A 16,351-nucleotide genomic window follows, 5' to 3' on the forward strand; every position below is an offset into this window, starting at 1 on the left:
AAAAAAAAAACAAGGGAGGGAGGATGGGAGGGCTGTCGGAGGCGAGAGAGAGGCAGAAGAAAGCAGGGGGAGGAGGGAGCGATGTTACTGCCGCTGTCATTCCGCTGCCGCGCGCTTCAGCGGCAGGAGGGTGCGCTGAAGGGAGGAGTGTGGAGAAAATCGGAGGAAAGGAGGACGGAAGGAAAGGAGAGAAAGGGAGTGCCTGGGCAGCACTGCAACAGCTGCAACTGCAGCAGGCTGTCGGGAGGAAAGGGGGAGAAAAGGAGACAGAGGGAAGAAAGGGAAGGCTTCAAGATTTGCCTTAGAGGAAGCATTTTTACGTATGTTTGTGCAGAAGAAAAAGGGTTTGATACGGAAGCCTGTTTTCTCTTTGCTGATGCTTTTCTATATGGTCTCATGCAGGAGGCATGCTTGGAAATAGTGTAAAAGGAAGAGAAGGAGATTTCAAGATGGAAAGGACGGATAGCACAAAGGCATACGGCCAAGCAGATGGCAAAGGAGTTGGCATGGCAGTTAAGAGGGCCAAGTCTGGAGTGCCCCAGACCACACCGAGGGGTGAACTGAAGGTTTACCGGGCGGGTAGCTCTGACGGCAGGTTACCAGTTTCCTCTAGTCTTCGCAAGCAGAGGTCTATGACAAACCTGGCTGTACTCACTGATGCTGAGAAGAAGTTTCACCTTTATGAGCCCAAGTGGTGTGATGACATGGCCAGACATGGAGCAGGGCAGAGCAAAATGGGCAAGCCAAAGACCGCAGGGGGTGGCAGCAGTGCCGGAGGGGGTGGCACTCTCTCTCGAAACCTATCCAAATCTGAACACTCGCTGTTCCAGGGCAAACCCAAGCCCTTCAGCCCTCTGGCTGCTCCATCTGCTCTGAGCAAGCAGAGCCGCATACCTCGTGCTCCATACGCCGAGGTGAAGCCCCTAAGCAAGGCACCCGAGGATGGGAAGTCGGATGACGAGATCTTGTCCAGCAAGGCGAAGGCCAACGCTAAGAAGCAGGGAGCCGGTGCCGGAGGGGAGTCCGGTTCCAAAGGAGAGGAAGGGGGGGACAAGCCCTTCTTGAAGGTGGACCCAGAACTGGTGGTGACAGTGCTGGGCGACCTGGAGCAGCTGCTTTTCAGTCAGATGTTAGGTGAGTACAGCAAAGCGGTCTCGATACCTCACCCACCCCATGGCCCCGACAGTACGTGTGGTGGCCATGTGCTACAAACCAAACGCCCCGCTTGTAAGATTTCTCAGTGCTTCTCGGCAGCACGCCCCCTTTTATACAGCCACCACACGGCACCTGCTTGCTGCTGCAGACCCACATTTCCCCCTGAACGGATTTAATGCAGCTCACCTTCAGAGGGGGGGAAAAAAAGAAAGAAGACATCCTTGTTGTGCTTGCCAAGCATGCTCCGCCTCCTCTTATTTCAATGAATGCAGCATCAGTTTGGTATTCTAGCCAAAAGCTATAGTGATGCTCCATTGTTCGTATTCCTTCAGCATGTAGCTCAGGTGTCTGAGGCAATTGATTATGTGAAATATGCTGGCTTCCTATCATAGCATTCCCGGCTGATTTGCATGAAAAAAGCCTGTGGGGATGGGATTATTACCGGCAGGCCGATCTCCTTTCTAAAGCTCTTGTTTGCTGCAACACGTGCCGATGCACTCGAGAGTCCATCCACTGCTCCACGTAGGCTTCCATAAAAAGAGAGGTGGAAAAGAAGGCATGCCATATTGAATTCATTTAAGACACACACACACACACACATATTTAGCCTCCCCCCAGCTCCAGTCATCTGTGGAGCACTGACAGATGGTTTATACCCTGTGTACTACAGTGGTGCAAACGGCAGAGAAAATGGGTTTCTCTCTAGAGCTGGAAGGTCAGGTTCATCAACAGGGAGGGCGTGATGAATAATGAGTGTATTGATCATATGGTGGTGATGGTGATCATGATTCTAATGACTTCATCATTTTTTTTTTCCTTTTCTTTCATCAAAGCATCTTCCTTGTTGAACACATTTCCCATTCTCTGCCCTGTGATTTGGATCCAAAATGTGAAAGGTTCTTCCTTGGCCCATGCTACACCTTTCCAAGTTTCACATACATCTGGCCAGTGGTTTTTCCACAAAGCAGAATACATAACCTCTTTGGCAGAAGTAATTATGACCTGTATACCAAAAAAGGTGTCATTGTTTGTAAAAACAAAAAAACAAAAGGGCCATTAAAAAATGCAGTACAATTTATATCAAGTTTCCCTCTGTGTTTAGGTTATTTGGCGTCTTAGATTTGAGTTATTTTACAGTTCAGACCTAGTGACGTTGTCATACTCGGATTCAAGTCAGAATATGAGTCTGATAATGCTTCATTGGGCTGTGATTATAGGGCATGTTTCATCTGAACCAGGAAAGAAAATGCCTCTGCAACAACCAATCAGCAACGGAGTGTGTGACTTATGTTGAGCGACGTATAGTTGTCAACAGAGCTTAACTGCTGGCTACCCCTGATGTTAGCTACTAGCCGATAGCCCCGGCAGTTTGGAAAATGCTAATGACGTTACATCCACGTTACAGGCTTTACAGCATACATACATCCCTCAGATGTATCATAAGATAATACCATGAATGTATTAATAGAACACATGGTGAATTACAACCATTAGCTATACCCATTATTACAGCTACAGGACCTCGGGAGAGCCGTCATATGAGCATGCGCATTTCAGGGCGACATGGGCGGGCGCAGTCCCACGGGTCTGCTCCATGGATGTATGCTCGCGTTCAACAATACGTTACCGTTACTGATCATCTGGCCATCATCGTAGAAAACCCGCCCTGACAATTTGATTGGTCCTAACAGCTCTTGTTTGAGTATAGCTGCTCCACAACGGATTAAGTCCAGACCAAAGTTCTTGACTTCAAATGTTGTGGGCGGGTCTAGGTTTGGCTAGCATCCAGGCTAGTTCAGACCTTAAAGCTATTTAAGTAGCTTCTGGTTGGAAAGAATGACCATTACTCTCTTTTTGTCATTTAAAAAGGAATAATATAGTGCACATTTATCAAAAATGTACAATTTTGGAATAATGTTTTCCTAAATACTTATCATTGAGAGATGTTATTTAATCATGCCATATACCAACATGCATTTCATGTACTATTCAATTGAATTTCATTCCATTGTTCCAATATCATCAGGAGAGCGTGTGCACTGTAGCATCTTACTGAAGATGTTTGTGGTGATTTAATCTGTTATGCCTCATTAGCCGATATAGATGTCTATCACTCATGTTGTTCACATGACCTGTAAACAATAGCAAAGCTAGAAGCATGGCGCCCTTGTTTTTGTTTGTCTTTGAGTGGGAAACCACAAACGCAATTTTGAAATGCTCTGCGGAATCCAGCACCACACCCACAGCTGCTTTATTAATCTAATTGCAAACAATTTGCAAAATGCCTCGAGCTGATCCATCTTTTCACCTCAATGTAACGCTTTGACCTCCATGGTGTTTCCAAATCAATCAATTGATTCTGTAAATACAGGCGTTTGTCTTAATGAATTATTTATCATCATTTAAGATGATGATCCCATGTGAGCCTTTTTAAAATGAGACACGTGCTTTGTGTTCATTAAAGGAAAAAATAGAAACAAAACCAGGCCGCTAGAAAGGCGGAAAACCATCGCATCACTGATTATTGACTTAAATTGATCAGCAAGATGGAGAAACATATCTTTTATGTAATATTTTTTGCATTGATGCCAGCATTATCTGACCACTCTTTTCTGTGTATTGGATTGGAATCGTCTTCCTTACTCGGCATGTACAGTGCTCATAACTGTAAATAGATCTTTTTATCTACAATACATTTGAGGCCAGCGTAATGTTTAATACTGTGCTCTGTTACTGCAGTAGCTCTCATTATAAGCTCGCTGAAAGGAGGCTTTTTATTTTTGGCCATAAAGGGTCTCTTTGTTTACCAACATGACATCAAGAATAATGAACTTACTTAAAAGGCTCATTCATTAAACTCGCCATGTAAGTTTGTGCTCCATCGCTGTCACGTACAGTACTGCCTCGTCACAAGACTGCAGATAATAAAAGAAAAGAAAACCCCTTCATCCAGATCAAATGAAAGTTCCATGCTTTTATTTTGTAGTTTAATAATCTTATAAAATACTTGCAACTTCTGACTAACTCCGCTCTTCTTCCTCTTTACGCAGAGCAAATGTCTGCTGTGCAATATATTTATTAAAAAAAGGAGAGACTAATTACTAATTATCTTCAAAATGATGAAAGAACCACAGTACTCTGCGATGACTATGAATCTATCATACATGACAAATAGATTCCAGGTCATTATGACAATATATCCATGAAGAAAGCAGAAGATTGGAGAAGTACAGACAGCAGGACTCCTGGAAAATGGGGGATGAGCAAACCTCATTTTATTGTAATTATATGTGATCTGTTATGCAAGATCTCCAACGTAGCAATGGCCCACATCTGTGTTGAATAGAGAAGCAGTAGAATAGGTATCCCGGTAAAGCAATGGTCTTGCTATTATTTCAAGCTATAGAAGGGTGTCGCAACATGTTGACTCTTAAAGGTACAGTGCAGGTAAAGGTAACCTTTTGAAGCAGGAAATGGTCTTTTAGTCAAACAATTTGTAATGATGTACCATTTCAATACGCAGTTCAAATGGCAGGCATCCTCTGTTAGACCCTCTCTATTCCATTGAACACAAGTTGTAAATAGTATGTGGAAAAAAGATGAGATTCTTTTTTAATTTATTGATCCCCAGTGGGGAAATTACAATTTCCACTCTGTTTTGTTTGTAATCACTACACACAGGCCTGAAATAGACACACATGCTCAGGACCTATTCATGCACAAATGGAGAAATGTCAGGGTGAGTGGGCTGCCAGTGCTGGACCAGCGCCCTGCGCAGTTGGGGGGGGTACAGTGCCTTGCTCAAGAGCATCTGGCAGTGCCCAGGAGGTGAAGTGGCATCTCTCCAGCTACCATTCCACACTCCGTACTTTGGTCCGCATGGGCTTGAACCAGCGACCCTTTGGTTCCCAACCCAACTTTAGGGTCAAGATTGAGAGTGAGCATCTTTGTCAAAAAGTCTCCCATCTTTATTTGTAGGTGGCAGCAGTATTAGATCACAAGCTATTGGACAAAGCCATGAACCAAAGCTGCAACATGAGTGAATGTTTCAGAAAATTTTAATTTGTAAACATACCGCTGAGTGAGAGCCATTCACAATGAGCAATCTACGTGGCCCTCCAAAAATACATCGCCCACTTCTACCTCTTTCTGACACTACCATGAGTGTTTCTTTTATTGGAGAGTGAAAGTTATTTTCCCATCGGTATACATCAACCTCTTCTGGTTTTGTGCCATAAAGCAAGCTCTCTTTATTCTGTCAAGGGCCTCAGATTTCTAGTGAAATCTGATTTCAGTGAGTGAGCTTTTAGATAAACTGTAAAGGGCCAATAAAGACTATTGTTGCTCTGACTTAACGTCTTGATTGTTAAAGGTCCCATGACATGGTGCTCTTTGGATGCTTATATATAGACCTTATTTTTACCCTAATACCATATCTGAAGTCTCTTTTATATAGACCTTAGTGGTCCCCTAATACCATATCTGAAGTCTCTTTTGTATAGACCTTAGTGGTCTCCTAACACCATATCTGAAGTCTCTTTTATATAGACCTTAGTGGTCCCCTAATACCATATCTGAAGTCTCTTTTATATAGACCTTAGTGGTCTCCTAACACCATATCTGAAGTCTCTTTTATATAGACCTTAGTGGTCCCCTAATACCATATCTGAAGTCTCTTTTATATAGACCTTAGTGGTCTCCTAACACCATATCTGAAGTCTCTTTTGTATAGACCTTAGTGGTCCCCTAACACCATATCTGAAGTCTCTTTTATATAGACCAGTCCCACGATGAGCTTTCCTTAGTATGTACTATGTATTTCTGAGTCTGTAGCTTTTGAGGAGGAGAGGGGGGGCAAGGTGGAGGCTGGGGGTGTGGCCTTGACCAACTGCCACTTTGCTCGTTTTGGAAGCCATGATGTTTCTCTCTCATGGGTGGGCCAAATTCTCTGGGTGGGCAAAGCAAAGAAAGAGGAGGTAACCTTGCCCATTATGAGGTCATATTGGGCAATATTCCAGATCAGCCCATCTGAGCTTTCATTTTTTCAAATGCAGAGCAGAATACCCAGGGCTCGGTTTACACCTATCACCATTTCTAGCCACTGGGGGACCATAGGCAGGCTGGGGAAACAAACATCCATGTTTAAAAAAAAAAAAAAAAAAACTCAAAGTGGAACTGTCATGCCATGAGACCTTTTAATGGAAATTATACTATTACTTATGTGCTATAGATTTATGTTTCAATGAATTGGGGCACAACAAGACCTTTTAATTTAGATTCAGCTGCATTTGCAAGGTAGTAACAAAATGCCTTTTAACAATAGTTTCTAATTAATGTCGCTGCACTTTAATCTGTCTATAGAGCACTTACTGTGGTGTTGCATCATTCATAGGTCTTTTCTGATTTCCCGTTTGCATCAGTATTCTGTCTGAGCTTTCCTTCTCTGTAGTGTAGGCATCCCTGCAATGCAGGGTGCCAGAGGTCTATCAGTCACTGCACAGGAACACAGTGCATAATGCATAAGGTTTACACTCTAAACAGCTGTGATACACATGGGCTCTGTTCCAGGATTCAGGAATTCATTAGTAATAAATGTGTAGTATGCCAGAATTTGATTGCAGGGGGTAGGGTTTGTTGCTGTGAAGTGACAAAAGAATGTATTTCTAGACTCGAGGACTTTCAGGGACTACAGTGGATTCAAGTGTTGGATTTTATTGTGTTAGCCTCTCCGGGACAACCCTGTCTCCTACAAACTATGTTTATATTCAACAATTTGCATTAGCCAATATGTTTTGATGGCGACGTTATTCCACCCAAATTAAGCTATCTACTGTATTAACATAAGCAAATGCAAAAAAGTCAATACTGAATGTATCATCAAAAATGCTGCAACATATTTGTTTCCTGCCAAAATATGAAATAAAGCAATCCAATGAGTGCAGAATGTACTTTGTACACATGTTATTGAAACCACAATTTTGTTTTTTTGTACAAGTATATGAGCATTACGCAGGCAGTGATCCCATTTTACACCATAATGTGATTGGAAAACATTTGTTTACAGGTATCTAGGATACAAGGTTTCCCGGGGAGGTCTATAAACTAATTGTGCAGATTTAGATTTTTTTTTTAAAGTAAGAATATTAATAAGAATTGTTAAAGAACAGCTAAATGCACTATATTCACTGTCCATGATTCATTTAAGTATAATTTGATGTCTAATTTTTGCTAATAATCCCATAATGCAAAACATCAGATTTGATAGATGCCAAAATAACCATACATGTGAATCAGTATTTAGCCACTTTGTGCATGCACAATGCACTGTGTGCATTATATTATGTATATGGACTGCTACGGTAAGTTACTTTTTGATAAGCCTTGGAAACCCTGAGAAAACTCTGTAACTACATAAATCAAGTTGCACCATAGAATCTCTCCTCAAAGAAGCTAATTATAGCTGAGCCTAGACAAGTTTTCATCAACATAATAAGTTTTACTCAATAACTCATGTAGTTCAGCTCTTACAGACTTCATAAATTCATAAATGAAAGTACTTGTCAGCATTGTACATACACAATACAGACCTATATTGAGTTATACTTTTTGCACAGTGGATACACACTTTTTACAGAGAACTATTTATTGGTTTTTCACTGAGGCCATACATGTACAGAATGTAAAATACACACATATATATATATATATATATATAGGATATACAGTATGCTATTGAAATGAGCTAATGTATCAAAGTTCTGTAATAAACCAGCCCTCAGTTTGATTGCAGATTCATCCCCCTAAATCTCCAGCGCTGTGTGAATTTTAAATGTGTGAACTGTATGTAAATGTGTATGAGACTGATGCCCGCTACGCACAGAGCTGAATTAGTTCAACATCCCCTTACGAGAGCAGAACATTATTTGACGTGCGCTCCCTTAACAACATCGCCTCTCCTCTAGCTACTCCAGCAAACGCATTGACTGTTAATTTCTTTCTTCCCTAGGGGTTTTTGCCTCCACACACTGCAGTGGAAAACCCCATCTGATTTTGTTTTGAGATGGGGTGGTTTCCTTGATTTGGAACAGCTAGCACAACACCAGTTGTAATTGTACTGTAATATTGATTTGACACAGTTCTGACCCACTGACTGCACACTTTACATTATACGCAGCTTTGTCCAAATGAGCTGACCTGCACTGAAATCCTTCTGTCTGCTGTTCAGCTAATTGTTAACTTCAAATAAACGACTCTTGAGTTAATGCTCAACACAATTTTTACATTCATTTTTAAAACGGAAGCTCTTGAAAGAAAAAAAACTCCCTGTAAGAGATCCTAACGTGGCATGAATGTCAAAATACATTCCCCCGGTGTGCTCATAGGCAACCTTTCACTATTTCATTTTCAGGATGTTCCCTGTCAGTGCACAAGCAGGGTAGGGCGGAGGTTTCCATGGTGAGGGAGCTCATGGAGGGAAATTTGTCTGCCTAATGATGTGAACATACATTTTCTGTGTGCTTACAAGGAAGACACTTGTCACATCAGTCCAGACACTAGAATGCAGGAGAGAGCACACACATGTGGAGGCAGACGTGTGTGTGCGCGCGTGGATTGATTCTCTTAAAACACAAACCCAGACCACAATAAAAGAGCAGCTTGTGCCTGAGTTTTTATTTTGACACACTATTTTATAACCTTTTGTTCTGCATGACTGACCCACAGACCCTGAGTCCCAGAGGAAGCGGACTGTGCAGAATGTTCTTGACCTCCGTCAGAATTTGGAGGATACGATGTCGAGTCTGCGGGGCTCCCAGCTTAGTCATAGGTAAGTACATTAGTCTGTAAACTTGTAATTTTAAATTGTGTCATAACGCTGTCTCCTACACCACTGGCTAATATCACATTTAAACCAAAGACAGTGTCTGTTTTGTTAAAGAAAACATAAAACCTTGAGCCAAGTCTTTGATTTAAACTGAAAAAAACCTTATATGTACAAGCAATGGATAGCTTGTTCAATCGATACATAACACGATTATGTGTAAACAGTTGTGCCGTGGCGGCTTGGAGAATTGCCACCTGGTGCACATCTGGCTTCCATCCTTCTTAAATAGCCCATCTCTGCTTCATGGCCATGACTTCATTCTATGAATCTCTCTGTTTGACTCTCACAGGCAAAAGTCCCAGGCAGTAATTTGTTGCAACAACCCCAACAACCTAAGGCACTGGTGGAGGACAGGTCTTTAAAGCTTCATTTGGACATCAAAGTAGAGATGTAATATCCTGTGTAGCATGAATACAAGCAGGAACACGATTCTGCTAGTCTTTAAACCTGCATTGTTTGTAATTTGAATTGACATGGAGAATGATAACTCAATTCTGCAGCTCTATGAAGCTTTTAGCCAATTTTAGCTTGGTATTTAGATTTTGCGGTGGCCACTTAAGCTGTTCTCATGAACCCCTGTAGTCATCTGTTTTCTGCAAAAGACGGTTCCTGTAAAGAAAGAAGAAAGGCCCTGAAACAGTGCAAGTAAAATACAAAACTTAAATTCATTAGGTGGCTAGAAACATGGCATCTGTCCATGCTCTCGGTCTGCTTAATGTGACAACAACAACTTTATAAGCTATTGAAGTGGTGGTAGTTGCATCTGCCAATTTTTTTTTTATTTGCCATCATTTAACTGTGAAATGTCCTGCTAAGTACATATCTTGGTCACTATAACTAAATAAAACCAAGTTTTAAGGATCCTAAACAAAAGGTTTGTAACATGGTCAAAAACACAAATATAAATACCAGATGTTTTAACTCTAAAATATATGTAGGAGTATCAGCCTCAGAAATATCTATGAAACAAGATGCATGTTTTTATTGTTTTCTGGAGTCAAGCATTGGTCAAGCAGCATAATATAAAGCCAATTATTTGATTGAACTGTTAGCTTCAAGCCAAATCAACCCAAGTAATGCATTAAATAAGTTAGATCAGTAACACTACGTGCTTGTCATCCCTCATTTAACTCTTCCCATTATCTTGTCTGTGGAATCTTGAGTTTATGTCAGACCTTGTCAATGGATGCTTGAGAAGACATCTTGTAATTCTCAACCATATCAGTAGTAGTTGTCTTCAATCATTCAGATGTGGAATTAGCAAGATATTACAGCACTCATTGGCAAAAGTAACAATTCTCACTCTGTCGGATTCAGAACAGGAGTGGCACCGGTTAGCCTCCGTATAGATGAATTATCCATCAACTATGGATAAAAATACTTCCATGGTCGTAGCCATTGCAATATTTATCGGGGTGAGCTGGTTCATATAGTTATATAATCGGCAGACACAGAAGACGCTCACAGCCATTTGGAGGACGTTTCTAACCCTGACCCACTTGCAAGGGTGAATAGGAAAACGTTCATATCCTCTATTTAGACTAATGGAAAGAGGTCTGCTGTAGTTTTGGGCGTGTCATGCAAAGCAATGTCCAAATGTATTGCTCGAATAGACACAACCGAGATATCGGGTCATCCTTGTCTTTGTCTTTGGGTTCTGGGAGGCTGCATTTTTTTTTTTTTTTGACATCTTTTGTCCCTGAAGACAATACGACACAACTGCTATATCTGGGTCAACAGCGACACAATGCCACTGTGGGTTTCTTTGAAGGTCTTCTGACAGAGAGAGACAAATGCTTCACCGGGTGTGCTGGTCTCAATCTTTACACTGTTGTTGATACGATATGATCTGTTGTTCTGGACAAGAATGTCCGCTAAATGCCTCAAGTACATAATCATAACGCATACCAACCTTCACCCCATGTGTCTCTCTAGCTGTATGGACAGCAGTAATGTGGGCTACGACAGCGATGAGACCAACGCTCGCAGCATATCCAGCCTGTCCAACCGCTCATCTCCTCTCTCCTGGCGCCACGGCCAGTCCAGCCCTCGTCTCCAAGCGGGCGACGCGCCGTCCTCCACAGGCGGAGGCTACCAGGGGAGTAAGACGGGCTCCCAGTATACAGCCCAGACGATGCCAGCTCGCTGCTCCAGCCGCCTCAGCAGCACGTCTCGCATCGAGCTCATCGAAGGGTTGGATGATGCCGACCTCAAGTCTGGTTACCTGAGTGACAGCGACCTCCTAGGAAAGAGCCTGCCGCATGACGACGACGACGACAACCTGGCTAATGGGTAAGAGTATCTGACGATAAGCATAGGTTTGAACCCGTTGTTACCATGACAACATAAACCAATCGCTGACCTCCGACCGCTGCGTGTTCCTTATGTGCTTTAGGCCTCCACCTTGTGACTTTTAAAAGGGCGGTTAGAAGTTGTTGTCACTTTAAGTTTCACTCACAGTAAACAGTAAGCTGATTGGCGTCATGCTGTGATTGCCGGTCATTGTTTGTGCTGTATTTCAGTATTTAGTTAGCATGCATATAATATGTGCATTCTAACATTGAATGTGATGCAAAAAAAAGTTTTGCGAAAGAGATTTGGTGATACCGTTTTTTTTTTCTTGCTCCCATAAAAGCGCCCATGAAATTGTCAGAGGTTGTTTTTGCTGATATTGAGAGATGGCCTTCAGAATTTTTTCACAGGAGAGGACTTGAAAAGTCATCAGGTGTCCTCTCAGATACACAATACATTCTCCGCTATAGACTGTACAGATTCTGAATCTTGTGAAGATTATGTCAACGCACACCGAAGCAACACATAGCTTAGATCCGCCAGTACTTTCTATTTGTTTCACGTCTTCTCTTTTGCCTTCCTCTCCTTGTTTACCTCCTTCACCTTCCCCCTCGCTTCCCCCTTCTCACATCTATTGTGTGTCTTCTTTATCTAATTTCCTCTCCCAGAGAGAGTCACAGGGAGAGGGAGGGAGAGAAAGAATCCAGGACAATTCTCTAGTGTGGTTTAGCAGCTTTATCGCTGTTGCACATGCAGTTGGGATTTAAGCTCAGGCCCTGGAGCGCTCACTAGTCCCTGCTAGCCAGGTCACGTTCTTACTACAGAGTGCAATAAGGACAAGAAAAGGAATGAGACACATTTAGATGAGTCCAAATTAGAGCAATGAAGAAAAAGTGTGAAATGGGTCAATTGAAGTTCTTTCATTTTTGGAGATGAGGTGAATCAGAACAGCATGATAACGTTGCTTCCAAGGATGATAAGAAGAAGCATTGTCTTGAACAAAAATGGACTTTCTCCTTGTATAAAAGTTTAGCATTTTGTTAGTAGGGAGGTGAAAGAGATCAGACAGCAGAACCCTGAGAAGGTTAGGATTAAGCAGGGATTATGTCATATGGGTTGATTCCTCACAGTAACATCCGTGCACTCGAAATCCATTTAAAGCTGCCCTGTATTTTGTCCCTCGCTGCATCAGCTCTACTGTGGTGGTTCAGATTTATGTGAGAGGTAAGCGTGAGGACTCATCGCCTCTGCTTATTACGGGAAGCAAAGATGCTAATCATTTTATGTAACCATGGTTTTTAAAAATGCCTCATCATGCTTGGTGTTAGGCCACCAATGTCATGCTGTCAACAGTCATCCTGATGGGTACAACCGGCCCCTACAGTAGTTTACCATAGACTGTAAAAAATAGTATATGTAGCAGCAGTACATCACCCATTGATTTGTGGTCTGCCGTTTTAAAGCCTCACATTTTTCTTTTTTCTGGACTTGATTAATTTTTGGACAATTTTTGCAATCCGGGCTGGAAATGAGAAAGAATGCAGGTTTAAGGCACTTCTGCATTGGCTGCACTTTTCAAACCCAGAAGCTCCATCTATTATTTTTTGACAGTCTAGGATAGAGAATTTCAACATGGGGTCCAGGGCCCCTAGGGGTTCCTCAAAGTTACAGTAGTGCAGGGGGCCACCAAATTATGTGTGGTGTAGCCAGACCTTAGTCCACAGCGCTGTGGAGATACTGTAGGTCTGGCAATGTGAGACTAATGAGAATTATGATTTACACCAAGAGGATTATTGGTATGTTTGGACACATTGAAATGTCCCCAGTGTAATTATAGGCTATTGTGGATGGGTGTTTTTTTTCTCTCTGAGCTTGAGTAGGTTGCATACTTAAATTTGGAGATACAACACTGTGGGGAACTCCTAATTTCTGCGTTTTGGTCTGCATTTGCATTAGTTTTCTGTAGAAAGCACTCTTGATTCTCCTGCAGAAATACTGGAATGATGTTCTCTATATCAAGAATTAATCCTGCCTCATGCCTCATACCAACAACCTTTGGTGTAGATAACTAGCTAATCCAGTTTTTGAAGTAGGCACATTCCCTAATTTTCCTCTTACAGGATCCTCTTGCATATTATGTTACATTTGCATTTCCACTGTACAGGGCCTGTCACACGCTCGCAATTCAGCTCTTTGAGAACCATCAGCTACCAGCTCTTGAAAATAGATCAGCCTCCTCCTGCGTAACCATGGAAACCAGCTGGTAATCGCCTGTATGGATGTGCAATATCTTTTCCCTTTTACTGGAGACCCAATTTTACATGCTTATACATTTCATTGGTTTCAAATTAGCCATACATATAATAAACTACACTATATCTGAATGGTAGAGTGAGACCTCTTGCCTCTGCTTGTATAAAGACTTGTGTGTATAACGCTTAAAACAATCTGCAAAAAAGAGAAATATCTACTGGGAAATAATAGGACAATGCATGTTGTTTATCACTGCATGGAGCTACAGCATGATGCTCAATGTGTAATGGATATTGATTGACCCCCACCAGACAGCACTGGCTACCTAAAGGCTAAACGTGTACACACACTGACAGTAATCACCGCTACTGTGGGTCTGCCACGTCAATAATCTGATACCACATACATCCCAATCTCCTCGAGAGCTTCATCTTTCCATCCAAGAGGAATACACAGCAACACACAGCTTAATGATGATCTGGTTTGTTCCAGTTAAAGGAAAAAAAGTATTTAAGATGCCTGGTTTAGCCAACATTAATGTAGCTTTTCTGTTTGCTCTTGGGAAATTGGGACCATTCCTCTTTAACCGGGGGCTATCATTGCAAGTATTACTGTACCTACAATATTGCAAACAGACCATAGACTGTATATGAAGATGGATGGCGCATCCCCACTTCCTCCCACTGTATAGTACAAAAATGAAGCCAAAAAATCCCTGTTACTTTGCTCATTTGGAGCCAGAGTCTGCGCAGAAGTGATCAGGCAATGGAGTCGTGGTTTTGTATTAAATACATACAGTAGTCTTTCAGTACACATCTTTAAACTGTTCTCACCTCAGATGTGGAAATATAGAGAGCGGATTACTTTTAGTTAAAACTATGATTGCCATTATATTCAGTGTAATATTAGAATCATACATCATTGGCCATCTTGCACTCAGTGGACACTGCATCTCCTTGAAATGTTGACTTACATTTCATTTTTTCTTCAAGTTTTCGCTGATTTCACTAAATTGTATGAGCCTGAGCTCCACTTCTTCATTGAGTGACTTTGTTTCCTGTCACATGAGTGCTGAGGTGGCTTCTTAAATAGCCCAGACCACGTCTGTCCACGTCAAGAATCATAACTGCTTCCTGTGGTTACATTCTTCGCAGGCTCACCATCCTTACTGAAAGCGCTGGTTTATAAGTAAAGTAGTAATCATATTATATTGCTGGAGTATGGTTGATATTTTTTTTTTTTTTTTTTTTTTTTTTTTTTTTTTTCCTTTCCATGACTGGTGTATAAATTATGACTGCTTTTCAGCGTCAGTGTCATATTAGTGGTGTTCAGTCAATTATGGTTGATGTTTTACAGGCACTCAGCTGTAGTGTATGTAAGCACAGGTTAGCTTTTCATGTCTAATACAGATGTCCAATGGAAGAATATCTTGTTTTTTTCCGTTATGTCAGTTATTTAATGGGATGAATTTAAGCCTAATGTTTGTAGCAGAATGTGAATTTCACAAGAGGCCCATCTGCCTGAATATTCTTATTGTATCTGACAGATTTACATTCTATCCTGGCAGATGAAAACCTTAAATTGGAAGATATCATTGGAAAAAAAAAGAAGCAAAGATCTTTCAGTATTTGGTTAGGCTCCAAACTCTTTGGCTGACTGGGGTAAGAAGCAGCAAAAGGCACTCGGCTCTAATAAAGAGCTATTAATGAGTCCAATGCCCCATAGGATGCTGAAGTTTTGGGCTAGTTTTTTTTTTTTCCACATGTTTTCTTTCATCACCCTCTTACACCTGAAAAACACTAGACTACCAAGACTTGTTTACATTAGGGCAGTATTACATTTTGAAAGTGACTTCCAAATCACTAGATGTATAAAACTGGTAGACTTCATCCCATTGTCATAGCTAAAGTGCTTAGCATACAAGCCAGGCTTACCCTTCTGCTGCTGTTACTCTTATTTCAATGTACAACGGTTCGCATGATTTCTTTAAAAAAAAGACAATATCATATCACATGAAATGTGAATATACAACATAAAATTAAATCATTGTAATAAAGAATATAGTATGGATATGATATGGAGTGTAAAGAGACACAAATGTCTTTTATGGTACTGATGAAAGATATTTGTTTTATTTTATTAGATTAGATGTGCAACAGTATTCATCTGGTAAATGTATTAGATTTTAGATTAGATCTTCTGTTCATAGCCTCACACGTGACACAGAACAAGCCCCAATTTCATCATAGCTGATGCATATAGATTACATATAGTATTATGGGGAAAATACATGGTGCAGGTGAAACAAGCTAGCTTGTGCTGTGCTCTGCAGAGGTGACAGAGGGGTTTGGTTTGGGAGCAGGATGTGGACATCGAGGGAACTGGACTGTACCATTTGGTGTTTCTGTACAGCAGCATGCAGACAGCAATGCAGAGTAGAGAAAAGAGGCGGGTTCAGCAGCATCACACCTCTGATCATGCGGCAACATGGCTCGGGATGTGCTGCCATGGCAACCGTCTTCCACTGACCCGCTGATGGTGTGCCTTGTGTCTCTGCGAGATAGCTGCTGGACGTGTGTTTGTGCCTCGACTGCCTGTTTGTGTGTGAGATGAAGAGAGAGAGAGCAACACGGACAGATAAAATGAGAGAGAGATTAACAGACAGATAAAATGAGAGAGAGAGTAACAGACAGATAAAATGAGAGAGAGAGTAACAGACAGATGAAATGAGAGAGAGAGTAACACAGACAGATAAAATGAGAGAGAGCG

At 41.6% G+C, this 16,351-nt stretch overlaps 1 protein-coding gene across 16 annotated transcripts in view; it reads left to right on the forward strand.

Moving 5' to 3' along the window:
- The window catches only part of nav1b (neuron navigator 1b), a 93,173-nt gene that overhangs the window by 40,887 nt on the left and 35,935 nt on the right, over positions 1–16,351 (forward strand). For 14 of the 16 annotated variants that reach the window (XM_032513045.1, XM_032513046.1, XM_032513047.1 and 11 more), the window contains 3 exons: positions 403–1,134; positions 8,878–8,980; positions 10,973–11,329. In XM_032513045.1, the coding sequence (XP_032368936.1) occupies positions 403–1,134; positions 8,878–8,980; positions 10,973–11,329 (1,192 nt within the window). The remainder of the gene's footprint in view (positions 1–402; positions 1,135–8,877; positions 8,981–10,972; positions 11,330–16,351) is intronic. The other 2 variants (XM_032513060.1, XM_032513061.1) reach the window with 1 other exon arrangement.

This window comes from Etheostoma spectabile, chromosome 4 (genome assembly GCF_008692095.1).
Source record: "Etheostoma spectabile isolate EspeVRDwgs_2016 chromosome 4, UIUC_Espe_1.0, whole genome shotgun sequence".
NCBI lineage: Eukaryota > Metazoa > Chordata > Actinopteri > Perciformes > Percidae > Etheostoma > Etheostoma spectabile.